Source organism: Python bivittatus, unplaced genomic scaffold, assembly GCF_059951505.1.
Source record: "Python bivittatus isolate LINGU-HERP-01145 unplaced genomic scaffold, Pbiv_v1 ctg000190_np1212, whole genome shotgun sequence".
NCBI classification, from domain to species: domain Eukaryota; kingdom Metazoa; phylum Chordata; class Lepidosauria; order Squamata; family Pythonidae; genus Python; species Python bivittatus.
This window is the reverse complement of record NW_028277042.1, coordinates 5,546,458-5,567,847: the sequence shown is the minus strand read 5'-3', so window position 1 is coordinate 5,567,847 and position 21,390 is coordinate 5,546,458. Positions and strand designations below refer to the sequence as shown.

The window sequence follows — 21,390 nt, the reverse complement described above, 5'->3', positions numbered from 1 at the left end:
TGTACAACCTTCAGATAACTCTTCAGATGCCTTCTCTCACCTTCAGGTTTGTTCCATATTGAGCCCTTTCCATCTCGTTTATGAAGATATTTGCAAAATTTGGTAAGTTCTTAATTGAAAAATGAGCTGAGTGTAATTTTCACCCATCTGTACCAGACTAAATCAGTACGAGCAGCTGTTCCCAGCAGAGAGGATGGCGTAACTGTCAAGACTCCTTGGGTAACAATATCCAACAACAACCTAATTCAGCCCTACAAAATATAGATGAATAACAAGAGCGTCAAAGCTGTCAAAAAAGCTTTTAAAACCCTGGAACTGGATGGGAGTTTTGCTTTCTCACATCGTTTTTTAAAAATCTCATGCTTTTTCTGTCTCAGGAAGAAATCTGTGGATTCTCACAAGTTCTAATCAGGAAAAGAATAAACAGAATTCACATCTGTTTCCCCAACCTCACCCTGAGTTAAAGTTGTTCCCATTTTAAATAAGGCACGCATCACTGCAAAAGTGAAAGCCTGATTGAATTAAGGAGGTTTTTATTGGGGCACCTGCCTTTCTCAAAAAGAAAATCCTGTAGTACAAACTCACTTGGGGTGTCTAAAGGAAGAGGAGGAGGGCGACAGCAGGTGCAAGCATATAATTGAAGCCTCACCCCTTTTGTTACATGGGTTGTATGTGCCACACATAAACAAGGGGCAAGGTTTTAATCAGGCAGTTGTGGGTGCTATCTTGCCTTTTTTTGAACCCCCCCCCCAAGCTCCGATGCCCCTGACTCTTCATGAAAAAAAAGTCTTTTGACTGCTGCCCATTTTACTCAGTTACCTCCCATGAAATCGAATAGCCTCCACATAAGAGCATGTTAATAATTATGTTTGAATTGCCATGTTGTGTGCACTTATGTTATTTATTTATATGCCAAATTTATCACCACCCATCTCGTTAAAAAGCGACTGGGCAGTTTACAGAAGAGATAAAATCCATTAAAATACAACATAAAACCATCTTAAATAATTAATAAATTCCAAGGGACGATAAAATTGGTGAACAGCTTGGGGAGTGTCATCAGGACACCAGCCGCCCCCAGGATTGATTACAACTCTTGTTGACCATGCAAGCTGACAGAGCCAGGTCCTAAGTCCTCTCTAGAAAACCCCTAATAATTAATTTTTACTCCAAAGCCTAGTTTCCAGCCCAATAAACTTTTTTTTTTTAAATAGGAAGGTCATTTTAAATTCGCTTAGAAAAAGTTAGTGCACACTGTTGATTTTTTTCATAGGGAAGAGTAATCTTAAATCAGGGCTGCTTTCCTTGCATGTAAGTACGCTATGATGTCTTAGCACAGTGAGGAACCAAATCATTATGCTTTGTTCAACACACAGTTTAAAAATCCTGGAGCTGCACTACACATAAACAAAATGTACTTGTTCATATGTGCATTTGATGTGGAATCAGGCATTCCTTCAGGTCTCATAGAGCTTCAAGCAAAAACCATGTTTAAAATCCGACGGTTGAAACAATCTCCCAGGATTAAGAAGATGTGCTGGAATGGGATTATGAAGGCCAGGCTCAGAGAGACAAACATTTTCTTAGCTCGCCAGAACCGCGTGGGAGGAACAAGAGGATGAGACTGGCACCTCCCTGAGGAATTCACACTGTTGTGGCTGGAGGACTTTGGGAACTGGGGTTTCAGTCTGGGAAGATTCTTGCTAGAGGTTGTAGCTAATAAACATAGCTGGACTGAATTGGCATTGTCTCTTGGAGTTCCTTGGGCTAGGCCTGACATCAATCTTCCCAGACTCAAAACCCCAGTTCCCAAAGTCCTCCAGCCACAACAGTGTGAATTCCTCAGGGAGGTGCCAGTCTCACCCTCTTGTTCCTCCCACGCGGTTTTGGTGAGCTAAGAAAATGTTTATCTCCCTGAGCTTGGCTTTCATAATCCCATTCCACCACAGAAGATCTGGATTTGAATTCCCATTTGATCATAAAGCTCAGAGGGTCGCTTTGGGTCTGTTATTGGCTGCTTGGAGTTCCTCATTATGCTAAGCCTAATGTTCCTTTCCTTGCGGTTAGCACCATGAGTGAATGCAGCTGTCTGTAAGCCATAGCATATAGTTCAGTGCTGTTCAGGAACCAGACCATCATGGTTCAAACAAACCACCATTTAGAAAAACATGAAGTTGGCCTTTACCTCTCAGCCTAAACTCCCTCATAGCATTGTTGGCATGGATAAATGAGACGGGGGAAAGGAGACAGAAAAAGGACAAGACATAAAAGTAATAAACACCTAGGCATTCACAGGAAGGGCAAGGGTGCAAATGGCATGTGTCATGACAACATTACCCAAATGACCTGACTAACATGCTTGCATTGGATGTTGTGATGTAGAAAGATGTGAATACCAAGTTGTAACATGTGCACAATGAAACCAATGGCACACCGCTTGTTATGTATCCTGCTGCATCAAACGTTAAACAAAAATACAGATATACAGGCAGTGCTAATCCAATTTACCTGCTACTGAGCGCCACCTATAATAATGATTCCCTCTTACCATATTCCACCACTTCATTGTATTGTGGCTTTCCATTTCAGATGGAGTCACAAGCTGCGACATCTCCAAACTGCAACCCAAGATGAGAACAGCAAATCGCACAGTAAATGTCACTGTCTTGATTTAATGCAATCATCTGGGGAGCATGGTATTATAAGCATCATAATTTGTCATATCAAGCCCCCATCGCTTACTACAGCTGCCCTTATGACAGGGTTTTCATGAGCAGCGATGTTAGAATTAGAAGCAAGGAACAGAGAGGTGGTAAAACAGGATGAGAAATCCAGAACTGCCAGAGCAAAGAACTCTGTAATCAACGCATGAAATCAGTTGAATTTGTTTTCTTTGGACAAGAGAAAAGTAGAGACTCAAGTGGCATCTTATCATATCTACCCAGGAAATTTCCCACTGGAAAGCAGGTTGACCCCAAATTATTGGCTTTCTGTAAGTGTTCAAAAACGGAATTGTTTCAGAAATCCTATGGAGGAGGAAATGTCCTGTTCAGTTGTGTTGTTATTGTTGTTTTATTTTATATACTTTAATTTAAATTATGGATGTTTTATTGTACTTCCATTGTATTGTTGATTGCTATATTGCAACCACTGAGAGGTGATCAATCTATCAATCTACAAATGCATTGGAATCAAGCAGGTAGTTTGCCAGAAAGAATTTAGCATAGAACACAAGTCTTAAAGTTAAAAATCAAGGCTTTGCCAGTGAAAAAAACTCTGTACTTGTAATACCCTATGCTTGTGTTTAAACCTAGCTGTGGACTATATTTATTTATATTTTATATTTTGCATTTAGACACCACCCATCTCATGAGGTAGTGAGACTTTGAAAGTGATACTACAACATATTGTGTTATAGCACAAACCATAGTTTAAAAATCACAAGAACTGGGTTGAGCTGTAACTTCATTTATTTGGTTTTGGTTTAGCAGATGTATGAACCAGGCCAAGGTGGCTTGTCCAACAATCCATGGTTAAACCAATCATAGTTTATATGGACCCTCTACACCTATCAGTGGTCAGATGAGTACGTTGTTCTATAACAAAGCTAAGCAAGTTTTTATCCATAGTTTGCTGAACAAATCATAAATAACTCTGTTAAAACAGTGTGCTAAACCATAATTTATAACCCAGAACAGCTGGTTTTATAGCACACTACTATATTGGTTAACTACTGTTTACTGAATTGCCCCAATTGGTTGGAGTCACACAAGGCACCAACTATGTTCATATAATGTGCTTACCCATAGTTAACTGAACCATGGTTCACTCGAGCCCATTTTCTGAGTTTGCATGACACAATGAACTATAAACTAAGCCCATGGGCTGGGTTGGGCCAGTGCCTGAGGTTGAAACACTGTTGGCTTGTTTGTGGTACAATGTGTTAAGTAAACCCAAACCTCAAGCCAAGTTACTGGGCAACACCCCCAGGCTCCAAACTAAATGAACCATGTTAATGCTTAGCATCAAGTCTAACCCCTGGTCTATCTATTCCCTTCCAAGCACAAGAGGTGCTTCCAGTACCAAATGCCAAAGAGCAATTACTGAGAAACTTTCAAAAACTGGGTTGTTTCGGAGGGCCTGTCTTTGAGTCTAAACCGGGTGCCACCTTGCTTTCCATTTCTTGTTAATTGTTTCTTGTCACTTTGGGGCCATTAGGTTTCTAGGGGAGGCTAACGTTGTTTTTATCGTTTGAGTGGCTTGATGGGTTTTAACCTCACGGTGGATGTTTTCCTTTTTATTTATACAGCTTGTGAGCTGATGAGTGTCGTTCAACTGTGGCGGGGTAGAGATATGACAAAGAAGTATATAAATTGCTCCTCACGACCTCCTTCAGAGCTTCCCAGCAGCATCAAACCAGCCACTGTGGGAAACCAGACGCGTGAGCCAAAATATTTCAGGTTTGATCTACAGGATTCCTCCTGCATTTTTCAGATCATGCCAAGAAACTGAAATGCAACCAGATCCACCATATGCTAGGCATTTTTATTATTGGAGATTAAATACGTTTTCAGTGTCCAGGAGAGAGAGAAAACGCACTTCTCCAGCTGTCCCCGCAATGTCTGAGTAGTCACTTCACCAGTTCTAATTCTGTGCTCCTGCCTCCCTCAACCTCCGCTTCATCTCTTTTGCATGTTCGTGGCTCTTGGCTCTGTTGGCTTCATACTGGAAGGAAAAGAAGGCAGGAAATGAATCACAGATCAGCCATAGCACCACACTTAAAACACAGCAAGGTTTATCATCTGGGAAGCGAATACATATGGTTGGAAGAAAAAGTTACACGTGGACAGGCAAAACATAAGCAAGCAAAGAAGTATCAAAAATTCCACTTCGGTCATTATTTGATTTACATGCTTAGTTGTTTCATTCGGTTGAGGTTACTCTGAGCATTCAAAAGCAGGCAACAAATTTGCTCTTTTCCAAAGCATCATTTGCTTCCCTAAGACTTCATGTGTAGTTAGTTCATATACTTTTAAACCATGAGGACTAGGACCCATTTACTGCAAAGTGAAAGCTATACCAGATAGAATGCCAGAGGCAAAATCAGCAAGCATGCAAAGTTAAAATGACATCCATGTAATGTTTGAAGAACCAGAACGTAACAGTGGGGTAGAGATTATATCCTGATAGCCTTGGGCCACAGGTGGCTGGCAAATCTTCTCCCAAAGTGATCCAAATTGTGAAAAAAGGGGGAAATGATTATACACATGGGATACAGTCCTAGTACCTGTAATTAACAAATTAATTACATTGGTATTTATTGGAAACTAAATCAAAGTTAGCTTTTGTCCTGGCCTGCTTACTTTTTGGAGTGGGGTATGCCATTTAGCCTGGAAACTCAGAGCAATTCTCAATCTGGAAAGAACACTGGGGGGGGAAGGCTGGGAACTCACTTTTGGACAATGGGATCCCCATTCATAGGTATGGTTAAGGGAGTGCATCTGCATAAACCAAGAGAGAGGGGCATGATCTGTGTTGTCTTCAGAGTTCTGCACTGGCCCACTTTCATAAGGAACAAAGACATTTTAGCCCTGGAACCAGTTTCATGCTCAAACTATGGATGCAATCATCTTGTCTGCTGGATGTCAATTGGGGAATGATAGAATCTGGAAGTCTGAGAGATCTAAAGGACATCAGCTCAGGTGTCTGGTACAAGCCACAATGTTATCAGATGTGTTGTGACATTGTCATGCCAAGTAATTACACAATTTGCATAATTTGTGTGACAACATCATGATGCATATGATATCTCTTGGCCCCAGTAGATACACTTGGATCCCAGGTTTGGTAAGCTGACAAGATTGTAAGTATCCCCATTTCCCACTTTTTTGCAGTGCCTTACCTCTTTCTTTAGGCATTTCCTCATTTCTCTGTCAATACCATTGCAATGGCCAAAAAATTTTAAGACAGAATGCTGGTAGGAGAAAAAAAAAAGGTTATATAGTAACTCTGATGGTGTTAAAAACAAAAAAAAAAAGACCAAAATAATATTCTAGAATCTCCAGTATTGCTTCTTCCTATGCCAAAAGTGTTTTTTTTTAATTAAAGTGTTCGGTTATCAAGTAAGAATAGAAGCAAAGTCATGGCAAAATCAACATCCAATATTAAATCATTTAAAAAATATGTATAGGTATCAATATCATTTACTTTTCTTCCAAATAAAAATAACAATTACTAAATTACAATAGTGAGAGCCAGTTTGGTGTAGTGGTTAAAGGTGAGAGACTGTGAGGTCTAGTCCCATCTCAGGCACAAAGCCAGCTGGGTGATTTTGCATCAGTTATTTTATTTCAGCTCTAGGAAGAATGCAAGGACAAACTATTGTTGCCAAGAAAACTTCACCAGGGGTCAACACTGACTCAGATGATGATGGATTTACAATGTTCTGCTGTACATGATCTCCATCTAATGTTTTCCAATGTTGGCTACCTGATAAATGTTAAACTGTACAACTATCATTGTTACAGTTTTTCACGGTTGGTTATTAAACTATTTGGTTTTTTGGATATTGCCTATCCACCCTCCGGTCAAAGGGCATTTGACTAAAGAGCCATTTTTAGTCAATATAATACAGGAATTTGCTTTTGAAAAAATCTCAGTGAGCGTTTGGAAGTTTCTGAAGTATGTTTGAATCTTTTGTTTGGTTAAGAAGACAGAAGTCGTTGAAAAACAGGAAGCAGTTGGCAATTTTATGGCCTTCAGTCTGGATAGGCTAACATTTACGTATGCATGATCATAATGGAATACACAATTCATGGAAACAGAAGTTTTCTTCAGTTTCAACCAGCCCTAAACATCATTGGTACCAAGAATATAAAAGCCTAAGCAAAGCGTTCGTACTGGGGATGGGAGGTACACAGAGGATAAAAGGCTTTACAAAGGGAGGGAGGAAGGAAGGGCATTTCTATCCTCCCTTCTCCCCAGACCCTTCAAAAAAAAATTTCACCGGGTTCCATGGGAGGTAAATTATGTAAACTAGCTTCAAGTATAATACCCATTTTCCCAGTTCTGGGCATATGTTGGGGTAATGGAATGGCTATGGTTCCCGTTGGACCAAGCCATTCCTAAAACTGATCCCAAACTTGATTAGAAAATATACCCCTTGGTGGTTCTAACTCCGGAACACTGTCAGTGGAGAAGAAAATGCTGAAGGAATTTCTACAGCAACTGAAAGGAATCTTTTTGAGGCTGGATCTTTCCTTCCACCCTCTAAAACGAAAGACTGGAGCCTTAAGAGTCTAAGCTCAGTTCAGCTAAGAATGAAATCAAAGCTTCAGGGTCTTCACAAGTGTATCTCATCTACATGTGACTTCCTGCGAAAGTTCTGGGACAAATCTTGTTTATAAGCACAATTAAAAAGTGACACTCCACAAACAATAAAGAAGTTGTAACAGGGGAAGCTTTTTTTGTAAATTATGGGTACAAAGGAAGCAATTTATTTTTAGGGATCTGAACCACAAATACAGATATTCACCTTTTTTTTTTCCCAAGAAACTCTTTTTGAGTAAGTAAACCTTTGCCTTCACTTCATATGTATGTGTGTGTGTGTGTGTGTATCTATATCTATATAGATAAAATCCTCTCTCACCCCTATGGGTGGTATGTGTCTTCCTCAATCTCAGGTCCTCTAACCACACACACACACACACACACACACACACACAGCATATGAACTAGAATACTGTTAATATGTTGTTGCCAGTGTTATATCACAACCAGTCTTTCTTTCTCTATTTAACAAAAGCTGTTTGTGTCCTCCTAGCAATGAGATATACTGTGTAACTAGGAGCAATATAAGCCACTATCCTGGTAAGGTATAATTACGAGTAATATTTTACCTAGCCTCCTAAGACATGAAAAGATTGTGGCTGTACATGAATATTGATTCTGAGAAGGGTTCTCTTGCAACCAGGGACCGGCAGGGATGTTCCCACAGATGAAATCCTCCCAAGCAGGGGGGAGGAGGGGGGAGAAAGCTCTTAATTATTGACTAAGGCATAATTAGGCAGAAGGAAGAAGCATCTCATTGCTCAAAGAGAAAAGCTGCAATCAATGAGACACACTAGTGAGACAATGCCCATTGCTACAGCAGGCATCTGAAAACAGCTCTCTGGGGCTAAAGAGACAACTTTACCATATTTGAAAATTGTGAGCTGTTGAACAAGTGCTTATTAACTTCCCTCTTTCAAAAAAAGGAGGAAGGAGGAAGGAAGGCAGGAAAGAAGAGGAGGGAGGAAAGGGTGAGAAAGAAGACATTATGGTCCTCATTTGAAAATCTCCGTAGACTAAGGAGCTACAAGACAGTAAGAATCATACTAAGCTGAAAAGATGCTATCATCTCATTCTCCCCTATCTCACCCTGTAAAGTTTGAGACTAGCAAGGCAGGAACCAGCAGTAAACACATCTCAGCCAACTCCCAAGGCCACCAAGAGATCAGTGAAGTACCTGTTATCTCAGAAAGGTGGGAATAAAACCCTAACATTTAAACTAAGCACATATATACCAAAAGGCACCAACTCTTCTGCACTGCAGTGGGCAATGAACCATTAGGCTCAAGGATTCGGTCCTGTCTGCAACAAAGATTCTAATCTAGTGGAGTCATGCCTGAGAGTCTTCTGCCCAGCCAGGCTAAGAGGCAGACTGTCTGGAGCAGTGTTTCTCAACTTGGCAACTTTAAGCTGTGTAGACTTCAACTTCCAGAATTCCCCAGCCAGCCATACTGGCTGGGGAATTCTGGGAGTTGAAGTCCACCCAGCTTAAAGTTGCTAAGGTTGAGAAACACTGGTCTGGAGAGTTGTGATTTACTACTGAGTCCTGATGTGAAGCTTGACATCACTTTAGTATCAAATGGAACAGGATTGCTTCATTCCTTCATATTCTGAGGCAGGAGCATAGGTATCCTCTTAGCAGGATGGACAATCTGCTTGAATTATGGAGAAAAGAAATGGGAAGATCTGAATCTTCACTCTTCCCCATGTTAGCCAAACCATGTTTCTCATGGATTTTCAAGGGATTGAAAAGAAAGTCCTACAATGACAGATTAAGAAAATTGGGTCTATTAGGACTCAAATAGCAACCATTACTAATGTTTGAGGCAATGTTCAAATATCTAAACTGTGGCTATCACCTGGGGATACAAATGGAAGGGAAGGGAAGGGAAGGATGTATCAGTAAAAAGTAGTATATTTTTTTACTGTGTTTTTAAAATTTAAATGTAGTTGTCTTTTTTATCTTGGTTTTTTTCCCCCTACTTTCTTTGTATTTCAATATTTTAACAATAAAATATATGGGGAGGGAGGGAGGGAGAAAATTGGGCATATTTAGATTTGAGAAGAAAAACTGAAAGCAGATACAACCCTCTCCAAACAATTGCAGTGTATTACACACACACACACACACACACACACACAGACAGAGGCTGCAATCCTCTACTGCCACACAGTGCAGGATTCAGAATAACAGGTTTAAGTTACAGAAAGGCAAATTTTCCTCCCTTTTAGAAGAAAGATTTCTCAATGTTCCAGTCTAAGAACAATTTTGCCCATGCCCCTTAGGGGAAACAGAAACAGTTTCACGTGTCCTCTTGTGATGCCCTTTTTATGTGACATTGAATTAATAACTCCTGACTCATAATCAGCCAAGACTGGACAAGGAGCTCACTTGTTTCCTGTTAGCTGGCAGTTCAGCAAAGACTTCCAGAAGTGTTGTCAAATTTCTTGTGATTGTTATTATTGAAAGACAATTAATTGTTTAGCCATCTTGATAATTTGTTTTTCCTCAAAACGTTTATAATAAGAACCTGATAGTCCATCAGGTCCGGGCAGTTTGTTTCCTGGTTTAATCTTTTTTATAGCTCCAGAAACTTCCCTTATTGTTATAGGTCCATTCATAATCTGTTTCTGTTCCTCTGTAATCCTTGGTAAATTTTGTTTCTTTAGGTGTTCATCTATTTTCTCCAGAGAGCTGTCACTTGCTTTATACAAGTTAGAACAATATTGATGAACTGCTTCTTGCAAGGCCACACTATCCATTAATACAGTATCTCCCTCATGTAGTTTCAACATCATTTTTTTTTTGTAATTTATATGTCAACCCTTTCCCTGGCTTATTTGCAAACTCAGTTTTTTTGCTTTACATAGTTCATTTTTATTTCCATTTCTCTTATTGTTAACAGAAATAACTGTCGTTGTAAAAACTTAATTTGTGGAAAAATACTGTAATGGTATGTGGGAACGACCTTGGGAGACTGGGCCCAGAGATACTGCCTAGGAAACAGATAAGAGACAGCATAGCCCACAGGTGGATAGTGGGCAGGGCAAGAAGCTCAGAAGAGACCCTCCCTAATTTCTTGGGGGTAAAGGAGTGGATGGGAGAATTGTACTTTCACGCTTGCAAGATTTTGTTAATGTAGCCTTACAATAAAGTAGAAGTAGCTCATCTGGTCGTGTTTCCTGGTCTACCTGGTAAGGCTGATATCACAGTTGCCAGTCTCATACTCTCTTCCAAAGAGGAATTTCAGGAATGGCCTCTGATCCTCAAGGAACTTCGCTATCCGGCGAGCATCTGGCAGCAGCATCATTGCAACACCAGCAGCAAGTGGATGCACAGATTACCAATTTACAGAATGCCATGATACAACTAACACAACAGCTGAGACAGCACAACAGATGGTGGCTCAGCCAATGCTCCTGCGTTCCACAGAAGCTTGCCGGAGAAGTTCAGAGGGGACCAGGATCAATTCCGGACATTCACTACTCAGTGTGGAACGGTTATGGCAGGCAGGCCGGTGGAGTTTCCCACTGATCGCACCAAAATGACGTTTGTGCTGAATTTGCTGAAGGAAGCAACAGCTAAGTGGGCAATATCATTCATTGAGGGGAACGATCTGGTGCTGGACAACTATCAGGACTTCATGTGTAAACTCAAGGGACACTTCAGGGATCCCATACAGAGAATCACTGCTAGTCGAAAGATCCAGAAGCTCAAGCTCAAGCTTATTCTCAAAGGAGAATAAGGTCATATATTTCAGACTTTAAATTACTTGCTGGTGATGTAGGGTGGAATGACTTAGCCCTGATTGACCAGTTCAGACCATTGGGATGGGTGGTATGAGGGAAGACAGACTGTAGATTCTTTTCCCCTTATCATTCCATCCCTGTGTTAACTCTTCCAGTTGAGCATCTATTACTACACCATGCTGATACAGCTCTTCCAGGGTATTTGGGGTGCCTTGCCTCACCAGCTCATCCCTTAGGTCAGATGACCATGGAGATACAACTTGAATACATCAAATTGGTCTAAAGTAGGAAATCACCCTGGGATGTATACATGAAATAGTGTAAAGATCCTGGTAGAAGAACAAGAAGACATTTGAATAAATTGGGGTGAGATTCATGCTCGTGTCTTTGTCGCAGTAGCTAAAGAGGCCTTAACAAAAAGTAGTAGACAGGTTACTCCAGCTTCAGTGGAGCATGGGATTCTCAATCCTAAATTGCTACCCATTTGTGACAAGTATGGGAATTGGAGAGGCTTCCTCTGTGATATGAATCATAACCTCAAAGAGGCTGAAGGCAAGGAAGGTGGAATTCTTCCTCCATCGTGATCAGTATTGCCATCAGCTGTTATTTTAGTAACAGGATATACACTCTTCAATTATATTTATGACATGTTGATGTCACGAATCTAATTCAGCTCTGTTGCACAAAAAATAATGCTGAAATTTTTATTTAACGTAAGACAATTGAGCACCCAAAAATTGAGTTCAGTAATTCTAATTCAATTTAAATAGCAATGGAATATAAAAAGGAATCTTGCAAAAAAAACTTTTTAAAAATCCATTGTTAAACTTAAGGCCAGAGAAGACAAGATGTTAAATATATATTACATTTGTTTATCTTTAATTAAATAATGGAAGATATGTGTGTGAACAAAGATAGGCACATATATTTTAAGCCACCATTCCCATCACCACTCCATCATTCTAATGATGAAAATCCACTCTTCCCCATACCAAAGTTGCTATTTGTCAGAATGAATGAATGAATGAATGAATGAATGAATGAATGAATGAATGAATGAATGCTATTTTTAGTGAGTTCCTTCCACAGATCGTTTTTATAAGGAAAAGAGTATATAGATGAACGTTCAAACAGATATGATCCATGCCTTGATCTTGATTTGGAAAGAGACTTCGTTGGCTATTCTCTCTCTCTCTCTCTCTCTCTCACACACACACACACACACACACACCACACACATAGCTGCCCTTCAGGTTTTGCAACAGAACGACTTGTAGGTTTTTAATCGTAAATTACAATAATTCAGTATTTGATCAATGAATACTGCTAATAATTGTTTAAATGTTCTTTCCCTTTCTTTTCACTTAATTTATTTTCCTTGTACTTTTTTTTAAAACAAAAATCTCAGCTTGAAAAGAGGCCTCGTTTGAAGTGCAGCACAATGGCAGATAGGTGATTCAAGTCTCTTCCCAAGCTGATACTTCTAGATATTCAAAGAGAAAGGATGGGTCAATTAATTCTTCTTCTGCAGAAAATATCCAACTTATAGCTTCACAATCAGTGCATACTTTATAACATCTCTGAGCATTCCAAACTCATTCACTCACAGTGCTGCACAATCTTCCAAGAATGGCTGGAAGATGGGGGAGCTGGGATGAGGTAGGCTGCTCCCTGAGTAATTTAACAGTTCTGGTGGATCAGGCCAACAGCCCATCCAATTCTGCATTCTGTGTCACAGAATGGTCAGCTAGAAGAGCTCACAAAGATGGAGAGGAGAATAACTATCTTCTGCCACTGTTGTTCCAGAACAGCTGGAATTTAAAGCATGCTTCCTGTGATTAAAGACATAGTAAACAGCCATCAGGACCAATTACTGACAGCCCAGTAACCCTGTATGAATATGTTCAGTCCCTTAAATGGAAACTATCATATCTGGTGGCAGCCAATTCCTGTGCTTTAAATATGTGCTACCTAAATAAGCTCTTCTTTTAACAGGCTTTAATTTTCCTGCACAAGGTTTCAATAAGTAAACCCAAATTCTTACACTGTGAGAGAGAGAAAAAAACTTTATTTTACCATATTTTCAAACCAGGCATGATTTTATAGACTTCTACTTATGCCACCCTACCCACCTTCATTTCAGGACAGTGTAAATTTTCCTTGCATAGTGGAGCTGGTTTAGCCCCTAAGCATTCTGGTTTCTAATGAGGGCAATGAATAAAACCCAACCCTTGTTCTAAAGACATTCCTAGCGACATTCTTTGTGCTCTTGAGGGAGCAAAGGAGAGACAGAATTCTCTGAGGGAAATTTAGCTATAATATGGTATTACCAACAAAAGTCTCTCATGTCTAAGAACAAGATCACAAGATAAACCTATTATCTGTGGAGATACAGCAGCATTCTGGATTCTGTCAGAGTCTTACCTCCTTGTGGCACTTTTGGAGTTGACGGATGATAATATTACACTCCTCAGTATGTAGGTGAGGTGACAAGTCTGAATGCATCACGAGTTAGGAACCGCTCATCAAAAAAAAAAAAAAAAAGTAAGGTCTTCCCCCTGTCAATATTGTGATATAAATTATACTTAATGTCATGCCATCTTGTTCTGAACACATTTGTGGATGAAGGAAAATATTAGTGGAACCAAGACAGGGCTGCAAAACATTTCCATGCACGGTTGTCAATTTTAAACTGGCCCAGCAGCACGTTCTACCAGCTTTCTGCAATATGAAGGGTACTGCTCAATCCATTCCACAACTGAAGAACTGGCCTATGGTCTTTCAAGAAATTGATTTAACAGCTAATCTAATCCAGCCAATCCTTCTGGAAGATCTCAGAAAGTTGCTGAAACAACAGCTCTTCCTGGGTAAGGTCCAGCCAGCATTTACCACTACAGTATAGTATGGCAGGACCTGTCCAAGGTCCTGATATTCTTCTTTGCCTTGTCTTTTGCAAGCCCACATTAAACAAAACCCAGTCCTTCCAGTAAGTTTCTCTACTGTAGACTGTATCCCTTGAGATCTTTGAAATAGCTAGGACAGAATACAGCTACCAAAGGCCCATAGAACAAGGTTGAAGAACCTGCAACCCTAGGGCCAGATATGCTCTGTAATCTACTCATAAAAGCCCCCTGGAAGGGATCAATCCAGAATTCTGGTAAAGAGTTCTACAATTTACGGCAGAGAGTGGGAGGACCAGAAAGAGAGAAAGAGATGTCCCATCTATTTTGTTCCAGTCTTAAGCACTTCAGTTTTACCATATGGAACCATGATCAAGCCCCAGAAAATGGGTCCTCAAAAGAGAAGAGCTTTCCCCTGTTTAATTCCAGATCAGTTCCATGTACCACTGCAGAACATAAGGGACCTGCTTTCAATACTTTCATCTCTGTCTGCACCATGAGCACCCTGAGGAAGTCAGGATTGATACTACCAGACAAGTTACAATATTCCATGCTTCTTCAAAAACCTAACACATATCTAGCTGAAACTATAATTATTTATTTATTTTTATTAAAAACTGTATACAGCCATCCATCTTATGTGCCACAATTTTGGGTGGCTCACAAAACAATAGTAAAAATAATTTTAAAAAAAACACTCCCCAACCTGTCAACAATTACAATCACTAGGCTCTGGCAAACCACTTCCGAAAACAGTTGCCTTGAAAACTGCAAGGACTCGTCCAAGCAGTCACTGCAGGGTCAGCAATGACTGAGCGCAGACAAAAAAAAAAAAAAGGCTCCAGCCACACCCTATCCCAACATTTGAGGAAAGATCCAGCTTTTTAAGGCCATCCTGAAGGCTAGGAGATCTCAAGAGGCGGCTGTTCCACAGGACAGGGGCCACTATGGAAAGTCATGCTTCCTAGGTCCTGCTAGATGACAGCATTTAAGGGAAGAAACCTGGACAGCGCTAACCCTATCTGACCTACAGTATATGGACAATAAAATAAAGACTCCAAGTCTAGCTTGACTTCTGGTAACTTCCAGGTGGTTTTCTTAACTGAAACTCTTAGCAATCTTGCTCTGGCTGCAGCCTCAAAAGGCCACCCAACATATGGTGCAGACCCCAAAACCTCTGTAGTAGTCCAACTATAACAGTTGGATTTCAAGTGCAATGTAATTGTTTGTGACTTCAAGTACACAGAATTCATTTCAAGAAGGAGACTTCAACTAGCTATTTTCTGCAAACTAGCACTGAATGAAATGCAGAGCATGTGTTGAAAGAAGCAAACATCTTTCCTTATGGAGGCAAAGTAGTGGGTTTGTACAGACCACTTAGGAGCATTTTTCTGCTCAGGCATAAAATACAGGACAGCCTTGAGAAAATCCCTATACTCCAGGATAACCAATCCCATAGAGCGGTTGGAACATACTTTGTACACGGATCCGAGAAACACACAGCAAATACACTGTATGATTGTGGAGCCTCTTGTAGCTTCAACAGCCTCATCCACATACCAGATAAATGTATCAGGCTTAAGAAAACCCCAAAATTGGCAGAAATGTGTGAACTTTTGAGGAAAAAAATAGCTTGATTCAGACTGAGCAGCTTCGGTGATTATGAAAGGTAGATAAAAAGAATGATCAACTGAACCCTTAAAGCTAAAAATATTTCTTTTCTAATGGTCTTTGTGAAACTGGTTTTAGTATTAGTTCTTTATGCAATGATGTATAGTTACTTAGATATAGGTTCCAATGTTTGTTTTAAATGACATAGGCCACTCAGACGGCTGAAGTTCTATATGTGATCTTAAACTGGATCGTAGTGTGTGATTGTATTAATTTCTTCATGTGCTATTTTATTATTTTGTATTACAGGTAGTTATAGGTTCATAAGAAGTAAAATTACTACTATTGCTATTGTTCCAAGTTGCAACTTTTGTTCTCTCTCTCTCCCCCCTCCCCCACTTGTGGTTTTATTATTTGCTAACTTTCCTTGCTATTCCCATTAGTTGCTAAAAGTCTGAAAACAGGCAGATCTAAATTTGTTCGCAAACAAGAGTCACAGGACTAAAGATCAACTCAGCTGACACCGCCAGATAAAGAACTAACTTTACAGCCAACTGTTTACAGGAGTACTTGCTTGTCAGGGACTCCAGATGAGAACAGATCAAACAAACAAGGGGCCTTACTCCAGAAGAATGTCAAAATTAGTATTTACCTGTGAAACCTGAAGTACCCACAATATAGTTCTCATGCTCTATTAGGAAATGTCACCAAGCCATGAACAAATGTTTATGGTCCCCAGGATTAGATCACATTAGACTGGTAATTGGTGCATGAGAAAGGGGGTGGAAGGAGGAAGGAGAAATACACATACACTTCAACTCCCATCAGCCTCAGCTAGGATGGAAAATGGCAAGGGATATCTGGAAGATACTTCATTCCTTTTTGTACCCTCTAATCCAGTGTTGGCAAGAAATGGAAAGAAAAAAAAAACGGGGCCAGTTGATAGGCCACAAGGTCTACAATTCTGAGAGATAATTCTGCACATTTCAAAAATAATTCCGAAATGCTTTGGGCTTGGGCAAGCAGAACCCCTCTGTTATCCCAGAAGCTCAATCTTTTCCAGACTTCTATGCGAAGCTGAAAAAAGTGCTACTACTTTAAGGGTCTCTAACTCTAATGAATGGATTTCTTAAAGCACTTTCTTCAGCGGGGGGAAAAAAATGGGCTGTTTTAATGAAGAGCAAAGAGATGCTGACCTTGAGTGAGGTATAAAGTATTCTTTCCTAATAATTCCCAACATATGCCCAGCCCTATTATTAACTGCTAGAAAGATGACTCCATGGATTGCAATCTCCATTTGAGGTGTGTGCATGCGTACACATAAAAGGCACACACAGAGTTGCATGCTGCTCCCAAATGTTTGGAAACAAAAAGTATGAATAAAACCTGTTCAGAAAAAACACATGTGATGTTGGAGGGAGGGATATCAAAAACACAGAATCATAGCTCTGCAGCACCCAAACACAAAGATAGCATAAGCATTGGAAAAACAGAGCAAAGAGAAATAAGCCATTAAAAATGTTGAAAAAACACCATGAAGATGTAAAACAATTACTATGGGAAAAGTGATAAGGAAAATTCTATTTCTTAAATGGCTCTGGTATGTTTGCAAGATTGGCATGACTCTGATGAGCAACTGGCCAAGATGTCAATTAAATAATTTATTGGAAAACAAATTGTTGAGTGTGCTTGTTCCTTGTTGATGGATAATAGGATTAGTAAATGAGTTAGTAAAACTCATAAATAACTCAAGTTAAACTTAGAGCTTTGCTTTATATGTAATTCAAGCTAGCTGAACATCTATGGGTATCGACTCACTTTCCTCCACTTTCTAAAAAAGCAAGAAGCAAACACAATCTGGGTTTCTTGTCTCTGCCTCTAATCTGAGAGTAGAAAATCTTTTTGGTTTGGTGAACATATCTCAAATTTGGAAAGAATGTCATAGATGCTGTCATGAAGTGGGTGCCATCAGGGAGACAGATCACTTCACAAACTGGCATTAAACAGGTGATGTTGTTCCCTTCCATCATTTCTAGTCCCCTCACTCAAGATGTTATCCCAGGAAAGATCTTCCTTTCCTTCTAGGTAGGTGGACCCAGTTCTAAATGACATGTGGATGCCTTTTAGCAACCAAAAATTTATTGATACCTGATGTGGATCATCTGAGCTAATTTGTCCAATGAGTCTGAACACTGTAAAATAACTTCCTACATCCCATAGCCTGAATATGAGAGCAGCTTCTAGCGCAGAACAACTGCATCCTTCATAGAGAGCATCACAACAGAATGAAACAGGGGGATTCCTGCCACTTCCCCCTCTGATGCCTTGATTTACACTCAACTATTGAGCTATTCTGACTGTTTTCCACTGTCAGGTTCCAATGTCATGCCTGCTTGGAGGGAGAACAAAAAACAAGCCTCAGAAAACTTCATTTTATTTATGACAACCAAAAACTGGGGGCTTCAAGATATTCCCCACTTCCCATACACTGATGTTGAAGCAACCTAATGCAAGAGGAACTTGATCAGCAATCATGTAATTGTAGGGCTGAGCCATGTTTTGGATTCAGTTCCAAGCAAGTGCTATACAGCCTGTGGGGGAGGGGGGATGTAACCTCTTTCTTCAATGCACTTGAAAGCAGGTCCCATTGGCCTTCTTAAAAAAGAAAAATGGCAGCTGGATGCCGTCCAGCGCTTTCATTTACTAATGGGCCCCCTGCCGGAAATAGAAAGCAAATCTTAGCTGGGATAATAGCTTCCTGGATTGGGAGGGGTGGGAGTGGAGAACTGAGCTTAACTCCTAGTGATGACATGAATATATCAATTCGATTTTTTTGCCAGCAGTATGGAAGAAGATTACCACTGCATTCTTCTGATATTTTTTTTTTTGACTTCCAGTCTAGCCTACAGCTATTCCCCAATAATCTCCCATCCAGCTACTAACCATGCCCGATCCTGCTTAGCTTTGAAGGCAAAAGGTCCTGCTGCCGATTAAGAGCAGTTTTGGGAAAATAGGGAAAGCATTTCCCAACCTGGCTCCTACGTCTATGGAGTATAGCAATTAAAGTTACAACACCTGGAGAATATCATGTTGGGAGCATGCGAGCTGCTTTTGAGCCAACTGGCAAGAGTTTTCATTCTGCTTTTAGGGCTGAGGAAACCATTTACTCAGTAAAAGGAGTTCCTGTGAGCAGGAAAGGAAAACAAGTTACAGCCATTCTCTGGAGAGAAAATTATTTCTGTGCATACTCATTTTTTTCTTATTATAATCACACCTGGACTGGAAGTTTATTCAACTTGGCTGAGCTTTACTGCATTCACCTGTTTTGTGCTACTAACAAATTAATATACAAACAGCCACAAGGTGGCGAGGCAGCAAGCAGAACAGATCATTCAGTGCCGTTTTCTTGTAAGCATTAATATGTAAAACTGTATAAGAATAATAATTCTATTTGCATAAGAGGCTTAAAAAGCCACTCGCCCGATTTTATAAATATACACATTTTTGCCAGCATTATTTGTTACCTAACAAAAGGTGCCATATTAAGAAGTTTATGTGCAATGATAGCATAAAGACTATTTATGGCCTAAATTATGCAACAAACATGACATCTTCGGAGAGTAGCTATTGTATCGCATACAGCATGCTGAACAGAGTAATCAGGGTTTTTCCTGAATATATGATTCCTTCAAGCTTTATTAGTAGTAAGCATTTTAGAGAAAAATGATGTTCTTCTCATTCATAACTGAGATATAACAAAACACTCACATTTTAACTAATGTGATTCAAATGATGTGTGAAATCTATTTTTAGCTCAAATGTGGATTGGAACAAATTAAACAGAAGAACGAAAATAAAAATTCATAAAGAGTGCTTTTCCTTAAATTTCTTTGGTGGTTAACACTGCTTTTAGGATTCAGTATTTCTGCTACAAAATTAACGATGGACGTGAACAAATCTACTCAGAAATTTGAAATCTAAAATTGCTGTTCTGAAGCTTATTAGGAAGTAAGTGAGATTGGATACAATGGTGCTGACTTAGAAATCTGACTTACAGAGTCAAACTACCCTACACCAGGGCTGTTTACCTGGAGTAGTAATGGTTCTCCACATTACAGCCCGGATCTTTCCAAAATCTACCTATGGACTTCAGGATCAAGTTCAAGATCAGCTATATATAAAGCATGTTATGTTGTTATGAGAAACAGCTTTTCCATTCTGAGTAAACGTAAATAGGATTGCATTGCAAATCCATAAACGTTGGTGAATGGCAAGCAAATTGAAAGTGCCTTAAACCCAACTTCCTTCTCAGTTCAGCATCCTAAAAGAGACACCACAGTCTGTGCTGCCTGAAAGAGACATCACAGTCATGATGATGTTACTAAAACACACAGAAGAATATAATGCTTAACATGCTTCATTCTGCAATTATATACATCCTCAGTTGATTTATATTCCCACCTTTCATCCTCAAGGGTGTCTTATACAATACAGCAACAATACATTCATTACACTAATGAGCCAAAGAAATACCTTAACACCAAAACAATTGTTTTACTAGTTCAGCTTTCAAAATATACAAAGACCAACATAGCTACAAATAGGTCACAAACTCAGGGAACAGAAGACTGCTTTTAAACTCATTTACACTGCTAGAAGAGTAGATTATTCAGAGCCTGGATCTCAAAATCTGTCTAAACAACTGATACAGATGTGATTGTCTGAAAAAACAACAAAGTGGTTGCCCAGGACAGAGGAAGGGAGAACAATACCTTACTTGGAGAAGAAATCCATAATAGCTACATTTATGTAAAATTTTACCCTCTGACATTGTTCAGTACTGATTGCTGATGGACTGCATGCGGTCAGGTCCACAAAGGGCCAATGACAAATATGTCCAATTACTGAATTTGTTCCATTTATTAATAGATCTATCACTAAACCTAAGAAAATTAGCAGTATCTGAAGGCAATTAGCACTAGAACTGCAGTATTTCTCTTTAAGGAATGACAATGACCATTTAAGTTACCATTATTTTAAAAGAATTACCTTTGTCTTCCTGGGATGCCATTCACTCTACACAAAACTTTTCTTTCTCATTTTAATTAATGAAGGTACAGAGGCATGTGGCACTTTTTTCTGGTAAACTTTGCATCTCCTAATATATATTTCCAGGATAAGACACCTGGTGCCCTCCAGGTATCCTGGACTACAAATCCCCAAATTCCTAGCCATCGAGGATTATGGGTTATGGGAGTCGTAATACAAAACTCTTGAGAAACCAGAGGAATTTTTAGACCATTTATTCAAATAGATTTTATGTGTGTGTGTGTGTACACAAACACACACACATAATATGTAATTGTATAATTTAAATATATAATTTATATGTATAAATTACATAAAAAAGAAATCATTACTACTGCCCCGCTCCCTCATATTTCCCTCTCGTAATTGCACTTACGCTTCTGCCCCCAATGCTTTTCACACGTATCTAAAATTTTGGAAAATTACTTAACGCTGAAATAGAAAATTAAAATACCTCGTCGGAAAGGGCATAACCCGGAAACGAACGTCCCTCCATCCGGGAGTTATTCTTGCTTTAACTCTTAGTCACGTGCCAAGGCTCCCCCCCCCCATCGGTCCTCCCCCTCCTCCTGAAACGGGCGCAAGGAGAACGGTGGAGGTGGAGACCTTCAGAGCGTCACAGGAGGGAATGTCGTCGGCTTCGGGCGGAGTCGGGATGTGATTGGCTGATTGGGCGATTCGAAAGGGAGGGGCGATTCACCCGCGAGGCGAC

General features: G+C 39.8%; 1 protein-coding gene across 3 annotated transcripts; it reads right to left on the bottom strand.

Annotated features, from left to right (window-relative positions):
* Positions 1–4,526: 4,526 nt before the first annotated feature.
* On the bottom strand, positions 4,527–21,265 carry CMC2 (C-X9-C motif containing 2). Of its 3 annotated transcripts, none has more exons than XM_007422545.4 (4): positions 21,133–21,265; positions 13,504–13,637; positions 5,903–5,974; positions 4,527–4,725 (listed from the first exon to the last, which is right to left on the bottom strand). In XM_007422545.4, the coding sequence occupies exons 2-4, from the start codon at positions 13,582–13,584 to the stop codon at positions 4,645–4,647; spliced, it is 234 nt and encodes a 77-aa protein (XP_007422607.1). In that variant the 5' UTR covers positions 13,585–13,637; positions 21,133–21,265; the 3' UTR covers positions 4,527–4,644. The 3 variants fall into 3 exon arrangements, with proteins under 3 accessions (XP_007422607.1, XP_025033518.1, XP_087992114.1); XM_025177750.2 differs by having other exon boundaries at positions 13,504–13,600; positions 21,133–21,250; XM_088135988.1 differs by lacking the exon at positions 21,133–21,265 and adding an exon at positions 21,055–21,073.
* Positions 21,266–21,390: the final 125 nt, after the last annotated feature.

Excerpts from the sequence above, each read along its gene's own strand:
- CMC2 (XM_007422545.4), bottom strand. The coding sequence starts at position 13,584 with ATGCATTCAGACTTGTCACCTCACCTACATACTGAGGAGTGTAATATT. Across the intron at positions 5,975-13,503 it reads TCCAAAAGTGCCACAAGGAG|CATTCTGTCTTAAAATTTTT; the intron begins GTAAGACTCTGA and ends TTCTCCTACCAG. Across the intron at positions 4,726-5,902 it reads GGAAATGCCTAAAGAAAGAG|TATGAAGCCAACAGAGCCAA; the intron begins GTAAGGCACTGC and ends TTTTCCTTCCAG.